The sequence below is a fragment of the Falco punctatus genome, assembly GCF_963210335.1.
Source record: "Falco punctatus genome assembly, chromosome: 10".
Lineage (NCBI taxonomy): Eukaryota > Metazoa > Chordata > Aves > Falconiformes > Falconidae > Falco > Falco punctatus.
The window spans coordinates 15,395,463-15,414,888 of record NC_137590.1 but is presented as its reverse complement, the minus strand read 5'-3'; the positions used below and the strand labels follow the sequence as shown (position 1 = coordinate 15,414,888).

The 19,426-nt window shown below is 47.4% G+C and overlaps 1 protein-coding gene across 9 annotated transcripts; it reads left to right on the top strand.

Moving 5' to 3' along the window:
• Positions 1 to 1,022: 1,022 nt before the first annotated feature.
• On the top strand, positions 1,023 to 17,451 carry TPD52L2 (TPD52 like 2). Of its 9 annotated transcripts, none has more exons than XM_080405730.1 (10): positions 1,023 to 1,171; positions 1,710 to 1,828; positions 2,948 to 3,096; positions 3,960 to 4,019; positions 5,508 to 5,567; positions 9,630 to 9,731; positions 13,710 to 13,736; positions 14,121 to 14,162; positions 15,348 to 15,396; positions 15,600 to 17,451. In XM_080405730.1, the coding sequence occupies exons 1-10, from the start codon at positions 1,153 to 1,155 to the stop codon at positions 15,693 to 15,695; spliced, it is 723 nt and encodes a 240-aa protein (XP_080261856.1). In that variant the 5' UTR covers positions 1,023 to 1,152; the 3' UTR covers positions 15,696 to 17,451. The 9 variants fall into 9 exon arrangements, with proteins under 9 accessions (XP_080261856.1, XP_080261855.1, XP_080261858.1 ...); XM_080405729.1 differs by having other exon boundaries at positions 1,683 to 1,828; XM_080405732.1 differs by lacking the exon at positions 3,960 to 4,019 and having other exon boundaries at positions 1,683 to 1,828.
• Positions 17,452 to 19,426: the final 1,975 nt, after the last annotated feature.

Here is a 19,426-nt window from a genome sequence, read left to right as displayed (position 1 = left end):
GCTGCAGCCACCAAACCGGGCTGGATTTTCAAGAATCTGGGCTCTGGAGAGCCCAGAAAAATCCAGATTTTTCACATGGGCTCAGCATTTGGCCACTCCCTGGGTTTCCACTGAGCTCAGCTTTGAAACGAGACCTGTGCAGGGGCTCCGAACTCCACAACAACCCCGCAAAAAATCCCAGAACAAAGAGCCGAGCTGCTAAATGCTCCCTGTCCTTTGAAAAATTCATACCCGTTTCTCCATCTGCATTTGCTTCCCTTTTCACGCCTCATCCCGGCCAACGCGAAGAGGCCGGTGGGAAAGGGACAGCAGCGGGGAAGGAGCCTCCAGGCCCAGCCCAGCGGGGGTCCCCGTGCGGCGCCGCCGGGGCATCCCCGCACCCGGAGCCGCCCCCCAGAGCCCGGGCCCGCTCCCCACAGCCCAGGCAGAGGCCGGGGCGGCGCTGCCGGCGGGTTTCGACTCCCGCTCGGCCGCCAACCCCCGCCACGGCCGGCCGGTTTCTCGCCGGGGCCCAGCTCTGGGTCCCCGCCGCTGCCGGGGGCCGTGGGGGTCCCCCCGCCGCCGCCGCCCGCCGCAGCCGTGCACCCCGGGGAAAAATCCGGTTTCTGAGACGCATCGGGAGGCGCGGGGGCAGCCCGGGGCGCTGGGGGAGGCCCCGGGCACCGCCACCGCCCTCGGACCCCCGGGCAGGCCGAGCCCGCAGAGGCCGAGAGGCGGGGGCGCGGCCCGTATCGCGGCGAACCCCCCGGGAGAACGGGCGGGACCGGTGGGAGGTGGCGGCCGGCACCGGCAGGGGGCGGGGGGCAGGGCCCGGGGTCGGGCTCGCACGGGAGCGGCGGGGCCTGCTAGGGGCCGGGAGCCCCGTGCCGGTGCTGCCCCCTTCCCTCCGGCCCGGCGCACGGCACCGCCGGCACCGCCCGGCCCGCTGACCCCCGGGGGCACGGAGCACCGCCCCCATGACGTCACCCCCGCCCGGCCGCCGTTTCCGGTGGCGGGGCGGGAACGTGGCGCCGTCGCCGCGGCAACGCGGCGGGTGACGTGCTCTGCCCGCGACCCTCCCCGGAAGCGGGCGGGCGGCGCGGCGCTGATTGCGTCACGGGGGGGGCGGCGGCGGCTTCTTCAGCGGCGGCCGGAGGGGCCTGCGGCACCGTGATGGAGAGCGCGAGCCAGGGTAGGGCCGGCGGCTGCGCTCTGCTCCGCTCCCCGGGGACGGGCCTTCGCCTCCCGCCGTCTGTGTGGCGGGGGGTCCCGGGGCAGCGCGGCCCTGAGGGGGGTGGGTTGGCTTGGCCTTGGCTTGGCCTGCGAGGGGGTCGTAGGCGGCCCGGGGTGTGAGGCTGCCGCCGTCAGGCGGGGGTGGGCCCGGAGGGCTGGGGGCTGCCGTGCGGGTGAGCCCCCCCGGTAGCTAGGCCCGCCCCCCTCGCCCCCCCGGGCTGTTGCGGGCCCCGGGGAGTTGAGCACCCGCTGCCTGGCGCCGGGCGGAGCAGCTGTTCTGGGCGCGCTGGGGTCGGTGCTTCTGTCGCTCCTGATAGATGCGCGTGGAGGAAACTCCGCCGGGGGTTTCTCTTCCTCTTTCTGCAGAGCCCCCTTCCTTCACCTTTCCCGTCAGACTGCCCGGGTTTGCATAACGTGCTTCGCTTGCTGGCTGCTTATCCTCTCTGCCCTCTGCTCCTTGTCTGTGACAGATATCAACCTTAACTCTCCCAACAAAGGTCTGCTGTCGGATGCCATGACAGATGTTCCCGTGGATAGCGTGGCTTCGGGCAGGACCTCCGTGCCCGAGGGGCTGACTCTGGCTGAGGAGGAGGAGTTGAGGTCTGAGCTTGCCAAGGTAACGGGGAGCCCGTGTTTGCTGTGGGCGACCGCATTTGTGTCCTTTGGGGAAGGAACAAACAGGAGTCACAGGAGCAGGGCTTGTGGGGTTTTTTGCTGGCTTTTGTTTCTTTTGTTTTTTTTTTAAATTTTGCAGTGGTGTTACCTTTGGATCTCTCAGCTAATTGTTAAAATGCACAAAGCTGGCAGATACTTCAAACACTGCGGTATGTTGTGTGCTCTTTCCCAGAACAACTTACTTAAGAGCTCTAAGGAAGTAAGTGGCTTTTGATGCCTTGAGCTTCATCTAGGCTTTTAGCTCCATTTGAAGGGAGAAAACACTTTAGGCAAGCGATATGTAAAAGAAACTCATTTTTCCTTAGGAAGCTGAAACAATGGAGCCTTAATGGGCTTTGTTTTTCTACCTCTTTCTCTTAAATATTTATTATGCTTTATAAGCAACTTTTTTTGGTGCCTATATGCTTTTGAAGACGTGAGGGTTTGTAGTGTGATAGCCTACACTTTGGGCACCTTTTGGGGTCTAAAGGTGAGTTTGTGATTTCTGTCTGAAACGTAGCTGAAGATAATCACAGCTGTTCTGTTGTCCTTTCTTTCATTAGAGAATCTTGTGGTGGTTCTCTGACTTGCAGGTTTTAGTGAGGGAGAACTTTGCTGCTCTGGGTGGTCACACAGATCTGGGTGAGCTGCAGTTAAAGTAGAAATGAACTCTCTCTGCTTGGAAGGAACACCAGAGTACTTTGTAAATGTTGTACAAAAGATCCCTGAGGAGAAACTCCTTGCTTTAATGACATCAGAGGAAAAGAATTATAAAATGGAAGCCTTAGTTTAATGAAACTTGCAACAGATCTTTGCTGTTGAAATTACAATGCTAGGAATGAGTTCTGTTAATCTTTGTGCCATTAAGTCAACATTACAGTGTGGCTGTTTTCCCAATTGCAGTCTCATCTGTAGACCTCCTGTTCCAGCACCGTTTGTGGTCTGTGTGTACCTGACATTCCCACCAATTCTTTAAATCAGTGCTAACAAAATCTTGCTAGTTTTGAGGGAGGTGGAAAATCATCTTAATTTTCAGAATCTTGCTAAACTATGATTTCAGACAAAACTACCTCTCTCTCAGGTTGAAGAAGAAATTGGTACTCTCAGGCAAGTTCTGGCTGCTAAAGAGAGGCACTGTGGAGAGCTGAAGAGGAAGCTAGGTTTGACTCCCTTGGATGGGTTAAAGCAAAACCTGTCAAAAAGCTGGCATGATGTTCAAGTCTCCAATGCGTAAGTGTTGCTTGGGATGCATGTTTATTTAAAATAGGACCCTGTAGTAATTGTTTCCCAGAAGCATGTTCCAGGGCGCTTCCAAGTGGCTGGAGGCTTTTTCCTTGATGGGTATATAGACTAGAAGGTGCTTAAAAAATATTGTTTCTCTTGTATGTCAGTGTCTTTATGTCAGCATAAACAGAACTTTCATATCTATTATGTTGATAAATTATTGCTGGATGCTCTTTCCCATGATGTTAGAGATTTAGACTGTCACTTAACAGTTCAGTTTTCCCATTTCTGCTCATTCTTTGAGACATAGGCAGCTGCTGCCTTGTTCTGAGCTCAGGCTCAACAAGAGGAGCAAGAAGTTTCAGAGCTCTGCTGCATGGTGCTAGTTCAGAAGCTGTTTCCTGAGTCTTACAGCTTGAACTAAAACCCCTGCACTTCCTAGGAAAAAAACTAATATTAGTGTGCACTATGCGTAGTCATCTATGCCTGAGGAAGCCATGAAATTAGCCTGACTGTTCCTGTGTTAAGGGTGTGTTCCCTGCAATGCTTGACAGTGCCAAAAGGAGAGCCGAAGAGGTAAGTTTGACCCTGCAGTTGTGCCTGGGTGTAAGGGACTTTTGAGGCCCATAGAGATGCCATTCAGTTTAAAAAGTCTTGTGTAACTTAACTGGAATTTGGAGTTACTGACAGTGCTACTGAAGAGCAGATTGTTGAGCTGTTCATCTCGCTGTTTATTCTTTCCTTTTCCTCATCTTCCCTCCCATATCCCTGCCCAACTTCTGTTATTCCTTTGTAACTGAAATCTGTGTCATTGTCTTCTAAAAAATGAATATTAAAGTTATATTCATTAACACTTTCTGTTTCTATAGTTATGTGAAAACATCTGAGAAACTTGGAGAGTGGAATGACAAAGTGACACAGTCTGACTTGTGAGTGCCTCGGGCTCCTCAGCAACACCTCCTTGCTCCTTGCTGCGTTCCCTGATCTGTGCTGCTGCTTGTTCTCGCAGGCATCAGGGGTTGATTGGGAGCTGGAGGCGTGGTGAAGCAGGACTGTCATTAGCAGCATGCTTGGCTTCCAGCTATAAGTATCCCTCAGTTGCAGAGGAGATGAGTAAATGTTACTGCTATTGTCTCTTTCATAGTCTTGCTATTGCAGAAGAAAAATTCCAATCAGTTACCAGACCACACTTTATCAAAAAAAAAGGGGGGGCAAAAAATCAACCACAGTTTCCCTTTAGCCGATCATTGGTAGGTTAGCCTGTTGTTACCAAATGCCTTATTAGTCAACCTCTATCTTTACTGTGAAATTATTTCTCTTACCACTGGATGTGGTAGGAGTTGGTTTGGTTCTCTATGGCCACCCAGGAGAGAAGGTGCCTGAAGGCATTTACCTGTAGCTGGAAATAGGGGCAGTACAAATGCAAATAAACATATTGGCTTTCGAAAGCCACCACGCAGTGGCTCTCCTGCACAGTGTGTGTGAACCTTTGTGCTGATGTCAACATGAGAAAGCCATGAGTTCTAGTCTTTGCTGTATATACAAGCAGGTAACAAATGTGGACAAAGAACATCTGGCAATTTTGTCTCTAAAATTAATTCTTTAATTATATTAGATGTGAATCATTTAAATTCCTGGTGCATAGCTGAACGTGAGGGAGCCCTTGAACGTTTTCTGCACTGAACATTCTCCCCCTTCTATGTCTTGTTGAAGGAAATCGCTATTTAGCGAAGAGGAAAATGTGGATTAGGAGCATCCCAGCATTAGGCAAGATGGCACTGGCCTAACTGGGGAGAATTAATTCCTGGGTGACATGAATTGCCTCTGTCACCTGCTGAGCACTTCTGCGTGTTGTCTGAGGTGGTAGCAGACAATTTCTGTAGTACTTGTATTTGTTTTGTACCTCCAGTGTTAATTCTCACAATGCCTAAGGTACTGTTTTGTGTGTAGAGAAACATGATTTCTGAAGATTAGAAAATGAAATTAAGTTTAAGTTTGTCCAGGTCATGCTATATTGGTAAAATACAGCTCTGGGTGTGGTAGTCACTTTTGTTTTTTGGCCTTGAGCTCAGTTCACTGCTCTGTGCTTTTAATACATAGCCACCACACGTCGTGTAGGAAGGGAGCAGAAGATGCCAAGTCTTTCAATTCCTGACACCTTCTTAACTGCTCTGTTTCTTGGTGCTCTGTGTTTGAACGTGCTTAAGTAAGAAAGAAACTGGGGCTTGGGTGCTTCCCCACCTCTCAAACAGCCACTCTTTTCCTTCTGGTTGTAACAGAGAAGGGGGGAAGCTATTGTCAGAGAAGTAAAGCCTATCATACTGTAAGTCTAAAGAGACATAAATAATGTGGAAAGTGTCAAAAGAAGCACCTGTAGTGAATCCTGGCACTGTATCTAACCTCCATTGTGTTTGTAGATATCTTTCAGCCAGCAGCACACTGGAGGACTGGAATGAAAAATTAACTCAATCAGAAGCGTGAGTGTCTTAACCTTCAGCATTAACAAATGCTTTCGTGACAGTCTGCTGCCACTAATGTTCTGTGCCCCTGTTCAGTCCTCTGCTTTGACTAGATCTATTTAAACATTTCTCTCTTCTAGCTTTCACTTTTTTTAACCCAGTAAGGGCCTCTTCTGGGAGAGGAAGCTTTCTCTCGGGTCGCTATTTGAATGATTTCATTGCGGTCCAAGTGATGCTCTTCAGATGCCTACCTGCTGTCAGAGGAGAGCTGGCTGAAACCACTGGGTAGCTGAGACCTGTGTGCCACATGTTCTGTCTTCAGCTGGCAAGCTGTGTGAAAGCCAGGCTGACCTTTACTTGTTACCCTCAACAGGCTCTGTGGGGAGCAGGAGCTTTTCCTTTTGCTGCAGTACCTGATGAGAAAAATAAAGCTGTAGTGTCCAAGGCAGCTGTTCTGTCATGTTGGGAGCCCCAAATGGACTCTAACAGTTTAAACCTCACAGCTGTTAAACTCCAGTTGTTGGCTGCGAAGGTCTCTTAGCTGTGTTTTCATTAAATGCCTGAAATTAGATTCTCATCTGGACTAAATTATGGAAGTTGGCCTTTGTCCTTCTGTCTGCATCTTTCCCACGGTATGTAGGGCAGTCTTTCACAGTGATGCAGTGGGAGCAGGCAGGTAGTGTCATTGTCTTCTGAGCTGATTTAAACCATGGTAAGGTAGGTCTTGGGTAAGCCAGCTCTTCCTGTTCTCTGGAGTGGGTATGAAATCCAATCCTTTGAGCTGGCTTGTTATTTGTCAGTGTGTGTGAATAGATTTTCTTTATAGGACGGGTGAAAGATGAGCAGAGATAAAAAGTAGGAGTAACAGAAAAAACTTCAAAGTATGCAGGTCTACTTTCAATGTTCCATGTATGTTTTCTAGATTAAGATGATGTAAATTGTCACTATTTACACTTGCTAAATAGAATGACCTTGGTTTTTACACTTGCTGACAGTGTGATGGATTCCAGCAGTGTTTAATCAGAGTTCCTCCCTGGGTGTGCCTGCTGGAATAGAAAACTTCTCCTTAGATCTGTTTCCTTGTACTTAATAAGCACCAGAAATGTGGCGGAAGCGTGTTTTTGTGGAGCACTTAAGGCCTGAATAGCTGTGGCATGCTAGTTTTCCTGCTTGCTTTGGCACTAGACAGACTGACAATTCATGCTAATGAGGTAGATGCTGATAAAAATGGAGAGACGAGGGGGATTGAAAGGTACAATTCCAGCAATGGTTCAGAAAACTATCAGAATTTCTACTTCCTCTGTCTGAAGCTCAGTAAATGCTGAGCCAAGTTCAAGAAATCCAAGGATGAGGTTTTATTCATGTGGTTTGGGATTTTTATGCAAATGTGTCCTCATTCCTGTTTCAGAGCTGCTTTGCATTATAACTATCAAGTATCCTGACTGAACTGGGAATGGGCCTAACTCATGACCTTACGGGGCTTTTAAGCACTGCTGAATTTCCTGGTAGTTCCTGTTCCTAGCCACAGAGCAATCGGCACAATCCATCCCCAGCTCCTGTTTTACTGTAACTGGGATGTGAGTGACTTAGCTGGTCTGTGTACTTAGCCAGGCAGCACAAGTGATGGCTGGGTGAAAGCAAGTGAGAGGAACCTGATGTTAATGGATAAAGGAGGATTTGAGGGTGCAGATCTGGCTCCTCCCTCCCAGGGTTTGTAGGAGGGGGGTGCAAAAAAATATTTGATTATCACAAAATGAACATCACAGGGCAGAGAATTTCTGCAGCCTCTGCTGCAGCCAGTTGCCTGTTAGTAAAGCAAGGTATTAATCAGAGCTTGTATTTGTTACACTCAGGTTTGGATTATTCTGGTGTACTTTGTACTGGTGCTAAGGGAGGAAAGTGAGCGAGTGTGAATTTAAAGCCATGGTAAACCTGGCAGTGTCACTTGCAGGAGAGTAGTTGCAACTTCTAGGTCAGGGCTGGGCATGGTTAAGTTGCATTAAAGTCTTGTATAACTTGATCCCTGGTCGTCACAGATGCAGTTCCACATGTGTGTCTGATGGCAGTTCTGGGCTAAAGAGCTTCTCATCTCACTTCCCTGCACTTCCCTGGCTCTGCCTCCCGCATTGCAGCAGTGGAGGGGTGTGGGTGTGTGAGCTGTGGATGCAGGGCTAGAGTGGTGATCTGATCTGGCTGCTGCTGTCTGGTTTTTTGTTCTTCCAAGTTTATATTTCAGCTGGATTGTTTCCTTGATCTGGATTACTATGTCAGCACAAGCAGTTGTGCTGGCATCGTGAAGGAGCACACTGAGGCGGAAGGAGCAGCACTCGAGTAGCTGGATCTTCACTTACCTTAAGAAGACTGCTGTCAAGTGTGGAAAACACAATTGGAAAATCGGCCTTTGCTGAAGTGCTGGAAGTCTGCAGTGTGTGCACGGCATGCTGGTGTCTTTTGAGTCTGTAAACCATTTCTCTCAGTGCTGCTCTGGTGCTCAGTGCTGGTTTGAATTGAGTGCCAAGCAGACGCAGAGTCGGCACAATGTACTTTGGTGAGCACGAGGGCTTGGATGTTTCTGTTAGGCAGCTGTAAATCAAATCCCGTGCCAAGACTTGGCCAGGTAGTAGCCTGGCGGCTGAAGGCAGGATTGAGATCCTCCTCTTCCAAAGCAGCTTTGGCTTTAGGGTTCAAACATCATTGTTGCAGTAGGCAGGCATGTGTAGGAGCAAGCAGTGTTGATGCTGACCAGTTCACTCCTAAGTTGTTCCAGGATGATTACTGCTTGCAAAAGATTGTGCTGTGGGGAGAACAGTATTGAGGCTGTTGGGGCACGCAGGTTCTTCTGGGGTTGCTGAATTCAAGAGGAATTGGTCTGAAAAATGTGTAGGTTATGGGAATTATCTTTCAGGAGCAGGAAGAGGGAAGGTAAAGCTGGTGTGGCTTTGCCCTGTTCTGCCTAAATCTTGTGTGCATTCTTCATTCAGAAGTACTTGATTTTGGTCTTAAAAAAAATTCAAACAACAAAAAAAACCAACAAGAAACCAGGATGTTGTAATTGGTTTTGCTTGAACCCAGTTCAGGTGCTGTAGTGCTGAATGAGATGTCAGTAAGTCAGCTGCCATGATGGTGCTTTTAGCCTTGGGAGGTCAGGTGTGAGAGAGTGTTAGGCTGTTTATAATGCCCTGCTCTGAAATACCCTAGTCGGGCAAAAAAAACCTCAAGCTGAAATACTTGGAGTAAGAAAACTTGCCTTAAATTATTGAACTAGTTTTCCAGCCTGAGTCTGTCTTATTTTATAACTCGAAGAATGCCATAGATCTAGATGTTAATTGCCAACTGTGGAATAGCTTAGAGAGGATGAGTGAATGAAAGTGGCTCAAAGAATCTGTTCCTGTGATTAGTCTCATCTGGAGAAAACAAAGGTTCTCAGGTGTCTGTCTTCTCCAGCTCTGGTATAAGCTCAGATGTAAGCAGCTGACAAATACAGGCTGTCAGACATTTCTGAAGTATTGTGGTTAATGGTAACTGATAGGAAACTTCTCTACCAATGTATTTCTAAACTGTGGTTTTAGAGATAGTGCCAATTCCTGCATATTTTTTTCTACACAGTGATGTTAGTCTTGCCTTTTTCCTCCATAACCTAATACTACAACAAATGCTATAGCTTCTTCAAGGCTGCAAGGATATTATGGAATAGGTTCCTGGTCTTATTTTCCTCTCAGAGACCAACAGATAGTTGTACAGCAAAGAGGATACTGTACTATGGTATTAGAGGTTCCACATGGAAATTGGGTTTTGTTTTGGCTGGAATTTTTTTCCAAATGTTTGTCAGATTGAAGAACATATGGTCAAAACAGTAAAGTGAGTGTATGGAAAGGCTAATCCTACACTTGCTGCCTTTTTAAAAAATTTCAAACCTTTGAATATATGCAAGACTGGAAGGGGCTCTTTCAGTGAAGCCAGTGCTGCTCACTAACCTAGCTTCTTTCCTTTGGTACGGCTTCCTTTTGAAAAATGAAGGGGGATGCTTCTTGCTTTCAGATCTTACCAGTTCAATGTGCAATATATTTTTTTCCTATTTAGTTATAAGAAGACCCAGGAAACCCTTTCCCAGGCAGGACAGAAGACTTCAGCAGCCCTTTCCAATGTAGGTTCTGTTATCAGCAGGAAACTTGGTGACATGAGGTAAGACTTCTGTTTTGTGCTCTGGTGCTTTGATCTAGGTTTCAAACAATAATGAGACTTTAGACAATAACTAGGTTTTTTCCACTTTTCTGCTTAGCTGGCAGCACATTACTGTTGGACTACCTTCTTCTCTGTGGCCCTGTACATCATAGTTTAGGACAGATTAAATGCTTAAAGACTTTTTGATGGGATAAAACCTGTTCAAAGGCATTCAAGTTTGATTTGGCTTAGGAGAACTGACAGAATGTTTTTAGCAGCCTTCCCCCTTTTATTGTCGTATGGTTACAAGTGCAGCTTTTAAATCATACATAAGAAACGTATTAAAAGTTTGCCTTTTCCATTCATTACTGGATTATGGGTGTGTTTTCTCAGTGTTACTGCTTAGAATTAAAAGGGGTCATCACTCCTGTGCTCTGTTGTGCTTTAAAATGGGGTGAAGTCTGGATGGCTGCAGTTTTGAGCCCTGTGTGTTGACTTTCTGCAGAGAAGGGCAACATACCTTCCAGGCACAGTTATGTTGATTAGAAGATATGTATTGATTCAGAAGATTGTGGCAATGTTAAATTTTTTCTTGTGGTTGGTGGTTATCTAGATTCCTTAAGCAGATGACTGCTGAAGTAATTGCAAATTTAAACCTCTCTGCATTGGAAAGTGGAGGGCTGGTTCCCTTGGTTGATGGCTGAGGCTCTTGCTCTGTGAGTTTCTCAGCCCTGCAAAGTTCAGGGTTAGAATTGGTGATTTAGCTTAAATTTCTGAAGGTCAGGTAAAGATTGCTTCCCTGTTAATGGTGACATCCAGGTTTTTCGTGCAGAATAACTTGACCACATTTTTCTTGGAATTGAGAGCTAATTCCAAATATACAACTTATCTAGGTTACTAAGGGAGTATTCTTAGAGCTTGTATTTAACAACATGATGTATCAGACCTTGGATTGAATGGGTAGCTGTCATTCTTTGTAGGGAATTTCCTATTCCACTGTGGCTGGGAATATCCAAGTGGTAAGAACTTGTTGGCCTCTGATCACATAGTACTGATTTATTCCAGTTCTGTCTTCAGTGAGTTATTTACTGTGTTCCTGGAGGGTAATTTTTGGTGTTTTCAGTAGCTCTCTTCTCTGAATTTGGCCCAGGAAAGGCTTCCTACCCTTTCCAGTATTGAAGTTTTAACTTCTTTCCTGGAAACTGTATACTCTGCTGGAAGAAGAGATTACATGGAATCACAGTAGATCACAGATACTGGTACAAGATGTGGTGGTGACACATTTTGCTAAACTGATAAGCAAATGTGGTGCCCGACTTGTGCAATCTGGTCAGAGAGTTGTGGCAAGGGGATGGGTACTGTGCTTCTCGGACCAAACGGGGAACTCCCAAACCCATGCTGCCACCAGAAGAAGCTGTTTTGACAGACCTGGTCCTGCCTGTTTTCTCTTGGTTGGGGGAATTCAGTTCACCGTGCAGCTGCAGAAATGTTTGCGCCATCCCAGGAGCAGATGATGGAGGGAAGGGATGCCTGGCCGAGTGAAGAGTGTGCCCATCACTCCTGGTGACGGAGCTGGCCTGTCATGGTCATAGTGAAAACCAGCTGCGTAGTCAGCTGGCCTACAAACAAGTCAGACCTTTGCAGCAATGGTATTGCTCAGCATTAATCACCAATTTAAATGTCTGCATTCCTTTTTATAGCTCATACTTTGGGTGATGTATTATGAAATAGAGGCAGCTTCTGTCTTACACTTGAGAATCCCTGCCAAAGTTATTTCAGCAGGGTTTCCTTTATATGTGTGGCCCTGTGGGGAACACAGTAATGATTTATTTTTTTCTTTTTAAGACTTTTGGTTTTTCAGTGTGTGTATAAACAGACTTGTCTCCTGTGCTGCATTCAAGTCTTGATATTTCTGATTCTGAATAAGGTTTAACTTGGAGCATGAGTTTTTGCAGGAACTATCCCACTTTTACCCTTGCCAGGTGAAACTCTCTGATTGCTGTTCTGATATGTGATCAGAGCTAACAAGGAGTGAAGTCTGTTGCATTGTTGTGATCACTTCTCTGAACAAGTGGAGATGATCTGTGTTCCCAGAGAATCTGTTACAGGCCTTGTAGCCTACACTGCAACCTCTGTTACTGTACTCCTGGGTTTTTTTTCTTCTTGCACCACAAATTCACTTGTAAAGCAGGCTTATTTTCCATCACTGGAAGTGTTGAGATAACAGAAGGGATTTCCTTGTTTGGTCAGCCTTCACCGGTTGATAAATGTGAGGAAGGCATGATGAATGGGACAAATGCCTCCTATACACAGAAGGCGTAGTCATAATTCCATTAAAGATGCTTGGACCAAAATGCTATTAAAGATAAGTAATGTGTCTCTGGGTGAAGTCTTCGGGTTGCTGTAGTCTGGTCAAAATATTAAATGTTATAGGTGTGGATTGTAAGGAGACATTGTGAAGTTAATGTGGTGACTGTGCTAACTCTGTTAATGCTGTTGCTCTATTAGATTGCCTTGAGGGGAGAAAATGGAGCTTAATTAGTGGGTGGGATTTTTTCAAATCTTGCCCAATTCATCTTTCTCCTGTTATCTCCACTTACAGTTAAAAAGTAAATTGGCTTTTAGATACTCTGTTCCTGCATTTTACTGATCCCAGTAAACTGCAAAATTGAAAATGTTTTCTTTGTGTTCATCAGTTTGCTTTGTGGTTTTTTGTGTCTAGCAATACACTTCATGTTGTCTGAGGTTTGCTGCTGTACATAATACTACAAGCACATTTACTATGAAATGTTAGCCTGAGCCCCAAAGGTGCCTGCAAATTCCTGAATTTACATAAACCTTAAATCCTTATGAAAGGAGGAAAAGGGTTACTGCTAAGTCCAGGCCAAGATACTGAACAAACAACCTAGTGCTTGTGGTGTTGCATACAGAGTAGCATGGTGCATAGACACGTGTCATCTGTGGTGTTCTCCTTTAAGCAAGAGTAAGTAGAAAGTTAATTTATTTTGCGTGCAAAGACAGCATTTCAAGGAGTCTACCCTGCCAAAGAGCTGACTTGGATGCACGGGGAAATGAAACCACAATCTCTGATGTCTTAGCTCTGGCTGTAAGGAAAAGCCCTTGTGCTCCTTGCCAAGTACTTCACATCCAACTTGCCATGACTGCTTCCTGCTGCAGAAGTGAAAGTTATATTTAAGTGCAATAAAACACTCCTGCTGGTAGGAGAAGCTCCTCTGGAGCATCCTGGTAATCTTACTGTTAGAAGTAAGAAACCTTGGTCTGTTATTTCAGACTACTGAGGTGCTACTGCATTATTGCAGAATCACGCATGGAAATCTGGTAACCTGGTGGGGGAATGGCTTGCCTTGAAACCTAAAAATGGGCAGCTAGGTTATGGGGTAAACATGATGCCTCTTATCCAGATGCTCTTATCTTTATTATGATGAGATGTGTTTGTTCTCTGAGCTGTAACTTTGAGGCTGGGCAAGATAATGTGCAGGTATCTATTGCAGGTTCCCGTTACAGAAGTTCTCAACCAGAAGTCCTGGCAATGCTGTCTTTGTGTGAGAGCTCATGGGGAGGGGAATGGGGGAAGGAGGTATCTTTATTGAATTAGCTACTGCTTAGTAAAACCCTCAGTTTAGGAAAACATACTCCTAAAAAAAAATCACATGAAAGCAATGGATGGGGGTAGGTAAAATATTTTGATTTGTTGTTGCACACCCACTCCTTTCCCTCTCCAGCACCCTGGCTCTAAGTTGCTGTAGGTGCTGTTATTGTTCTCTGAAAAATGTCTTAGCTTGGCTTGAGTTAATAAAAAGCAATTACTTTTTTGCTTGCTTCTGTAATTTGAGAGGCTTCCTCCTGAGTAGTTGACTTTGTCACAGAATCATTGGACAGCAATGTCCCTGCTTAGTTGCCCTGCATTTAGTGTTTGGATCTGTACAAGTGTCTGACTGTTGCTTCCTTTTTCTTTCTGCTGCTGGTGGCTTCTCCCAGGGCTCACCCTTTCTCACATTCCTTTAGGTAAGATACTGGTCAAGGCCGCTAAAAGAGCACTTGTTTCTGTGCCAGGCCCTTGCAGATGTTACAGGGGAAGCTGATTATTTAAGCCTTGCCTACCCTTTTGACAGATTGAGAAACCTACCACAAACCAAAGCTTTGCAATTGACTCTTGTATCACAGCTGCAGTTTGCAGTTAAATGCTTGTGCTTACTGTCCTATGTCTAAGTTCTGGGCTGCAGCTGTTAAATAAGGGAAGAGAGGGCTGGCTCTTACCACTTTGGTTTCCACAGCAGCCTGTGTGTGGACAGTAAGTGCTTAAGAACCAGAGGTACACTGCTTTTGCGTGGTGTCAGTATAAAATTGTCATTTAACCTTTTCCTCCTTATTCTGAATGCTTCCGAGTAGCAGTTACTCCATCCGCCACTCGATAAGTATGCCAGCGATGAGGTAATGTAGCAAGTACCCGTGTCTCCTGAGTGGGATGGTGGGAGCGTACAGCTGACTCTGTTGCTGTGGGTTTTTTTTTGTCCTGGTTTGCACAACTGGTTCCCTTCTTAAGCAGACCCCACTCAGAGTATGGGGTAACCACAGTCTCTGGCCTGAGTAGGTCAGGGTGGGTTTCTCACACAATCTCTTCTTAGGGCTGTTGGTACCTGTGGTGTTCTGGGACCGTTCAGTCCTCCTCTTGCAATGTACAGCATCGCCGTTGCTAATACTGGGATGAATCCTGACCTGAACCCTCTGTCTCCAGCCTGGAAGCTCAGCACCCTTCCCGGCATGCAGTTGGGGTACAGTTGGGTGCATTGCAGGAGAAAGGACTGCCAGGGCTGGACGAGGCCCACAGAAGCCCTCTCTTTCTCTGTTCATCCTCTTTCCAGATAGATGGAGGTTATTTTATGGCTGCAAATAGAAAGTGATTCTTTGAAACAAAAACTGAGATGAGGGTAGTCATCTCCCAGTGCTCCTGCAGCCTAGCCTGGGGAAAGCAGCTCTGTATGAGTAACTGCCTGGTCTGAATGCCTGGTACAAAGCACTCCCCGGGAATCATTTGTAAGCAAGGAAGCTTGTTAGGTTGTCAAACCATTGAGCTGGTTTCCTTTGCTAGAAATATGAAATCCTCTAATTTATTACACCTTGGTTTTTGTGAGCATTTCCCGATGCAGATGGCCGCTCCTGTAGTAATAAACCTGCGCATAGGTACAGGCACGTGGCCCTTCCTCTTCTTGCCCACAGGATGTAACATGGGAAACTGCAGCATTTGCTTTTAAACCCTTTTCAGTTTTTCCTTTCCATTATTTAAGATGGCTTTTAGTTGGAAGCCTTGTAAAACTAAGAGCTAGTTTCTTCACTACTCACTGTGTGTTGATTCCCTAGTGAACAAGGACTTGTTTCCCTCAACATTTAAGCTTAAGCAATTGAGTGGATTGCATGTGGTATAAATGTTTTCCTTCAGAGTTTGTATGTGGTGTGCCTGAGAGATTGTGCCAAAGGCTGTGAGGAGCTGAAAGTGTTCTGGGTGCTGCTGTCGCTGCATGGGAACGGCCAGAGGGGCTGGTCATGCTGTGTGATTGGATTTACTTAACTGACTTGTTTTCATTTGCTCTTTATTTTTTCCCCTCTCTTTTCTTCAAGGAATTCTGCAACCTTCAAGTCATTTGAAGATAGAGTTGGGACCATAAAGGTAAGTCTGCCTTGTCTGTGAACATAGTGTGAAGCCTTACGCAGAAAACTTAATTTCTGCAATGTTTTTCTTGTAGACTAGTATTCGGGCAAATGACCTCTCATATGTGAAGTCTTTGCTACAGTAGGTGACCTTGACAAGGGGGAATTGAGTTGGTATTCTCGGTGCTGGCTTGTTATCCTAACTGTCTTCTCTCCTTTCAGTCCAGAGTGGTGGGCAGCAGGGAAAATAGCACTGATGGCCTCCACTCCCCCTCGGGAGCTGGAGACAAGCCTCCACAAGATAACGCTCCTTTCTAGACCTGCAACGTGGTTTTGCACGGCTGTGCACGACTGTAAGAGTGAGCCCCCTCCCTCCTGAATCTCCACAACAGCAACAACATGCGAACCCAACAAGGGGCTGAGCACCAGTCTGGAGAGATCCATCATTCATTCATAGACACTGCTGCTGGATTGAAGTCAAATAAAGAGAATGCAAAGTTTTGTACACAAATAATATTTTACACTAAAGTTTGTAGATTAAATGTATCACTGCTGTCCTTTTGGGAGAGCATGTAAGATGGAGTTTCCTTAAAGTAGCTCAGAAATACCACTGGTATAGATAAGAAAAACCAAAACAGTTTTCCCTTGTCTGACATAACTTGGAACTATCGATACATCACCCTGAGCAGTGTGAGGAGGGCAGTTACTGGAGAAGCCAAGTGCATGGGCATCTTAGCTTCAGCTTCTGGCTCCGTTCTCTGTTCAGGGCATGCCATGCAGCTACTCTGTGAGCTCCCAGGCTTCTCCTATTACTGTTTTCTCTGGCTCTCATTGGAGTCGTCTGGTAAATGGGGTAAACAGTTGGCTTTTTTTCTGGGCTTCCAAAAGGGAAACTTCACTTAGCAGCTGCCTCGTTGTTACACTAATGCTCTAGCTTTAACAAAACTAAAAATTTTTATTTTTAAATGCAATGAACTTTAAAGAAATAAAGCATAAAAACAAAAAGCTTTGGCATCATATTAGGGAAGTGCTCCCTTGGACTCTGAAACTGAATTGCAAGCCTTACATCACCTTATGCTTTACTTGTTTATGATATTTTTTTTTTTCTATAGAGAAGACCATAAGGGTTATAAAGCTGGATGTTGAGCACTGGAGTTTTGCATCATACAGTAGTAGCAGCATGCTTATAAGCCAGTTCTTGTGTTAAATTTAGTGGTACACTCTGTTTCCTGAGTGTATGAAACTTGCTTCTCCCTTCTCAGTTTATGCCTTCTTTCTTGGAGAAGGAATTCCTGAAGGCTGCTAGCAACAGGGCCAGATGAGAAAGGCCAAAGCTGTCTCTAGCAATACTGACGCTATGTTGGAGGGACTCTGCTCTCTGGAGGTTCTTCCATCTAGTACATCTGACTCTGACTGGATGTTTGTTTGGTTTTTTGTTTGTGTTTTTTTTTTTCATTTGAAAGCCCCAGCTCTAATCTTGTTTTACAAAACTGGCAGAGAGTCACAGAGCTCAACCAGTTCCCCTAGGGGCTGCGTGTTTTGCTCTTTTGATGTCCAGCTTTGTTGCTCAGGAGCTGGAAAAAAAAATAAATCTGAGTTTTCTTTTAGAGGCCTGATCTTATTCTAGGCAAGGTGCCTCCACATAGAAATACCTAGAGTGAGCAATTCTGTGCCTTAGAGGCGAAGTGGGACTGACTCAGGTCTTTAGACTTGCTTGTGTACATATCTGGGTAGTTTTAGTGGTTTATCACCCTGGAGGGACCGAACAGTCTCTGACCCTTTAGAGAAGCAAGTTTTGACACTTACCTGCTAATGAATCTCTGTTTCCCCCACCCTTGCTTCCCCTTCCTCTGCAGACCTGGGGACACAGGATGAAATGCTAGAAGGCAGGTGTGCTAGCAGTAGGTGGAGTGTAGAGTGTCACGTAGTGGTGCTCCTTGTTTGACTGAAGCTGGTCTCCCTTGAGGGACAGAGCCAGTGAAACGGGGACTGCTGGCGCTTGGGTATTGAACCGTTTCTCTTTACAGATAAAGTCTGAGGAAACTTGTCAATAAAGCATTCCTTTGGGAAAGAATGGGGTGGATGTTCTTGTTTTGTTCTAACAGTGCTGAAGTCTGCTCTTGGGTACGTGTTATGAACTTCCCAGGCAAATACCAACTGCCTGCAGCAGCCTGAGGCGGGAGGCAGCTGAAATAATTCTGTTGTTCTGTCCCAGCCCTCTGGCTTGTTCGTCCGCCGGCTCTCCGGGTGCTTTCTCATGAAGGGATGCACTAAATAACCGACAGCCTGATGCTTCCTCTTCAAGATGCCACACACTGGCTGGTTCCCGAGACACCTGTGCTCAGCCAAGGGCTGGGGAGCCGCAAGCTCGTACTCGCCTCCGAGTGCCATCGCATCGGTGCCGAGTGACCCAGCTGTGCCTCGCGCTTCCGAGCGTGGAGCGTGGGACCGCAGGCACAGCGGTAACCTCGGTGGTGGGGGCTGAGGCTGGAGAAGCTTCTAACGTGGAAAAGCAGCAGCTGTGGTGCTGGCTCAGATCGACGGTGGGATACCGCAGGGAATCGCCTTCTTGGAAGCTCTGGCAGTCGCTACTGACTTGAACAGCACGGTGCGGGGCCAGCAGTGAGTGGATGGCTGGAGTCGGGAGCTGCCCTCTGAAATGTAAAAGGGCAGCGGAGGGCAGGCACATAGGTTGTGAGAGAGGCCAGTGGAGCTCTGTGCCTGCATGTTGTGCTGTGTTTGCAGAGGAAGGATGCCTGCTCACATCTAAAGCATCTGCTTGGTGGTGAGGGTTTGGTTTTGGGTTTGTGGGGTTTGGGGTTCTTTGTTTGTTTGTTTTGAAGGTCAGGGGGTTTTCTGCTACTTGACTTCCGTAGGTAAACTACATCTCTGCAGCTGGGTCTGGAAGCAAAGGGTACTGGAGCCTGCAGGAAAGATGCTGCAAGGCGGGTGCAGGCTGCTGGGCTGTGAGCTACCCTGCGACAGCCCCAGGGACAGGGGATGCTTTTCCATGCCCCCAGTCCCTTCCAGCGTGCGATCTCGGGTGTTTTGAAGGAAGGTTAATTAAGCCTTCCCTTCTTGGCTACAGGCTTGCCTGGCTTTGTCACTTCCCAGTTTCTGTGTGCTCCTGGCAGCTCTCACGGGTGCCAGCCCCGGTTTCCTTCGCCACTGGGCGTCCTGCCCAAAGGACGTGGGGATGTGGCTTCCTTCTCTGCAGAAACCTGGGACCAGGAGCTTATGAGGCCCTGGCAGCCTTGTGAGCACCCGCCTGCTCTGTTGTAACTGGGGAGGCAGCTTTCACAGCAATATTCCTCCTTGTCCATCCCCTGCCAACAGCCTCGGTGGGCTGAAGCTGCTCAGAGGGGCTCAGGGCAGCCCGGTGTCCGCGGGCAGCTCTCCAGCTGCCTTGGAGCCTGGAGCGGGTTTATCCTGGAGCTTTTTCAGAGTCACTTCTCTCTCCTCCCTTTTTTTCCTATTGTTGCCCTTCAATGAAACATCCTGGTATTAAATCTACGCTAATGAGGCCAGCACATGAGACCCATCAGTGTCTCCTCTTTCCTGCTCCTCTGGTTTTACCACGTGATTTTCCTTTTTGTTCCTCATCACTGAGAACTTACTGGGCCTTCTCTGACGGATCCTGTGTTTTGCGGGGTCTGTGCTGAGCGGCTGTTACTGACTGGTGATGCGGTAGCTGCCAAGGGGCTTTTCCCATGGCGGTGCCTCCCATGCTGCCTCCTCCCCAGGAGGATGCTCATCTCCCCCCGTACCTCCCGCTCCCACTGTTCATCTCTGCCAGCCCCGTGGTGCGAGGCAGGGGGCAGGTGGCACAGGCTGCCCGTTTCTGACACGTTTCCCAGCTGCCTGCTCGTGCAGCGGTCTCTGCACAGCCGGTCCCACTGCTGGCCTCGGCTGCTGCGGCAGTGGGCAGGGCTGGGTGGGCTGGAGGGATAATTTAGGTCCGTAACAGGGTGAGCACCCGGCAAACAGGAGATTCACTGGGGGAGGGAGAGCAGCTGGTGCTCCTGAGGGAGCCTGAAGCCATATTTTGG

What these genes read in the sequence shown, in the direction of transcription:
- TPD52L2 (XM_080405729.1), top strand. An exon ending in TGAGGTCTGAGCTTGCCAAG is followed by an intron (nt 1,829 to 2,947) that starts GTAACGGGGAGC and finishes CCTCTCTCTCAG; the next exon opens with GTTGAAGAAGAAATTGGTAC. An exon ending in CCTTTCTCACATTCCTTTAG is followed by an intron (nt 13,737 to 14,120) that starts GTAAGATACTGG and finishes GCTTCCGAGTAG; the next exon opens with CAGTTACTCCATCCGCCACT.